Source organism: Cyprinodon variegatus, unplaced genomic scaffold, assembly GCF_000732505.1.
Source record: "Cyprinodon variegatus isolate N-32 unplaced genomic scaffold, C_variegatus-1.0 Scaffold0, whole genome shotgun sequence".
In the NCBI taxonomy this organism is placed as follows: Eukaryota; Metazoa; Chordata; class Actinopteri; order Cyprinodontiformes; family Cyprinodontidae; genus Cyprinodon; species Cyprinodon variegatus.
The window spans coordinates 839519-841828 of NW_015150453.1; the positions used below are offsets into that span (position 1 = coordinate 839519).

Below are 2310 nucleotides of genomic sequence, written 5' to 3' on the forward strand. Positions count from 1 at the left end.
ATTACTTCAATGGAAGGTTTCCTGATCTGGCGGAGTCAGGTTAGTACGGACTTGTGTCCTCGCCAAGTATGTTCTCGAGAAGAACAAAGAAAAGTTTGGACTTCACCACAAATCAGCTCGTCTGAAGCTGCATTTCTCCTCCTCTTATTAATAGTCTCTAGATAATAATAAATTCAAACTTTTTTCATTTAGTGGGGGAATAATAATTAACAGTCAAATAAACACAAATCATCTCATAAGTACACGAGCACATGCGAACGCACAAGTGCACACATTGAGAAACGGCCAGAAGTTGAGGAAACTGTGTGAAATGGAAAACCAGAGTTTCCCTATTTTCAGGTTTAGACAACTTGGAGTTTTCGGTAGGCCTGCTTCATGAATCGAATCCAGGGTTTTGTGTTTGCATCGTCTGCGTCTCCACTTTGCTGCTTTTCGTTTCTGTGATTTCAGCTTTTCTTCTTTTATAGTAAAAACAAACATGCATAAAATGACCCAAATGATGCTAAAACTTTGAAACTGGACTACAGGAAATGTGCAGTATTTTTTTTTCAGATTATGAAAATATCTTAATAGACCAACAGTAACCTCCTACAGTCAAAACCCAAATATACATGTTCTCTTAAATACCCATGAAAAATGATCAATCTCTCCAGCAGACTTTGATTATCTGATGAAATCAGCCAGTTGTGTTTTTCTCTGCAGATCAAACCAGTTCTAGCACCTCTCCACCTGATGCTTCCAAGATTGAAGCTCACAGCGTCCTGGGATTCCCAGCAGCTCTTATTGCAGAGCAGCTCACAAAGATAGAAACTGTGAGTTAGATTTATTTTTCATTAGAACACAATGACCAGCAAAGCAGCCTATTTTAAAACAAACCTTTTCATTTTTATTACAAATAATGGAGTCATATTTCCGGGTATTTCAGGAGCTCTTTGTTCGTCTTGTGCCGTACCACTGTCTCGGCTCGCTGTGGTCTCAGAGAGACAAGAAGGGCAGGGAAGGGGTTTGCTGGTCTGTCCGGGCCACTATACGGCAGTTCAATAAGCTGGCCAATGCGGTGTTGGCGTCCTGCCTTTGCCCGACGCACCTGCGCACCCAACAGAGAGCCCGGCTACTGGAGAAATGGATCAGCGTCGCAGAGGTCAGTGGACTGGACGCACAACACCATATCTTGCACCTGTATTCCATAAAGGCATCATTTTATGAAAATAAGAACAGATTTTTCAGAAGTTTTGATGATGCTTAGTCACTTCACATTTTAGAGATTTAAAAAGCAAATCAAATTCAACATTTGGTGTATATAACCCTATTTTATCATGATCTAATGTTTTGGGTCTTTTTTTGTAAAGGCATATAAAGTGATGCACCTTTAAAAAGCATTAGGATCACTAGTAGAGGATGACAAAACCAGCTAATTTCTCCAATTTAGGGAAAAGACAACTTCCGGCGCTTGTTGCAAAAATGAACTCACTAAACTTAAAGTGTAACTTAATTCCTGATAATGTCTCCAGTATAGAAACAAACACACATCCGTAGGCGTTCCCTTTGACAGCATGACTGCATGTTAAGACGTTTCTTCACTCCGGTTTTGTGTGCTTTGAACAGGAATGCAGAGCCAGGAAGAATTTCTCCTCCCTGTACGCCATTGTGTCCGCGCTGCAGAGTAACCCCATCCACAGGCTGAGGAGGACTTGGCAGGAAACTGACAGGTGTGTGGTGGTTTGAAGGAGAACTTCACAGATGCACTGATGCTCTGGAAAGTTTATTTAACCCCATCTACTTTAATACTCATTTATTTAGTTTGATTTGGGTTTTTTTTGCAGGAGGCATAGGTTGTTTCTCAATATGTGTACTTGTGCATTCTCATGTCCTTGTGTACTCGTGAAACGTCATCAGCCTCAGCCCTAGTACTGTTCCAATTCACAAGAAAAGCAGACTGAGAACAGACAAAGTCCCCAGATGTTGCTCTCGCCCCTCCCTCTTTACCCAGCATGCATCAGAGCAGACTTGTCCATTCTTGAGATTGACAGCTTTTCCAGCATGCACTACAGCAGCTGCAGCTTCCAGGGCATAAAAGTAAATTTTAGGATCATTTGGAGCGAGAACATTATACTTTTAAGTGTCACTATATGGCATATTTACCAATTTAATGCGTAATGCAAAAATAAATTTCTGAAGTTGAGAGGACCGTGGCAACTATGGGTGGGTATTAGCAAAGAAGTCATGATGTGATTCTATCACGATGCATCATGATACTTGAAATATCGCGATGCATTGCGATATTTTCACTGAACACTGTAAGAAAAAGAT

General features: G+C 40.9%; 1 protein-coding gene across 1 annotated transcript in view; it reads left to right on the forward strand.

Annotated features, from left to right (window-relative positions):
* LOC107080657 (ral guanine nucleotide dissociation stimulator-like 2) overlaps positions 1 to 2310 on the forward strand; it is a gene marked incomplete at its 5' end in the record, with an annotated part of 35334 nt that overhangs the window by 4373 nt on the left and 28651 nt on the right. The window contains 3 exons of the mRNA XM_015369197.1: positions 703 to 812; positions 926 to 1141; positions 1606 to 1709. Of these exons, the coding sequence (XP_015224683.1) occupies positions 703 to 812; positions 926 to 1141; positions 1606 to 1709 (430 nt within the window). The remainder of the gene's footprint in view (positions 1 to 702; positions 813 to 925; positions 1142 to 1605; positions 1710 to 2310) is intronic.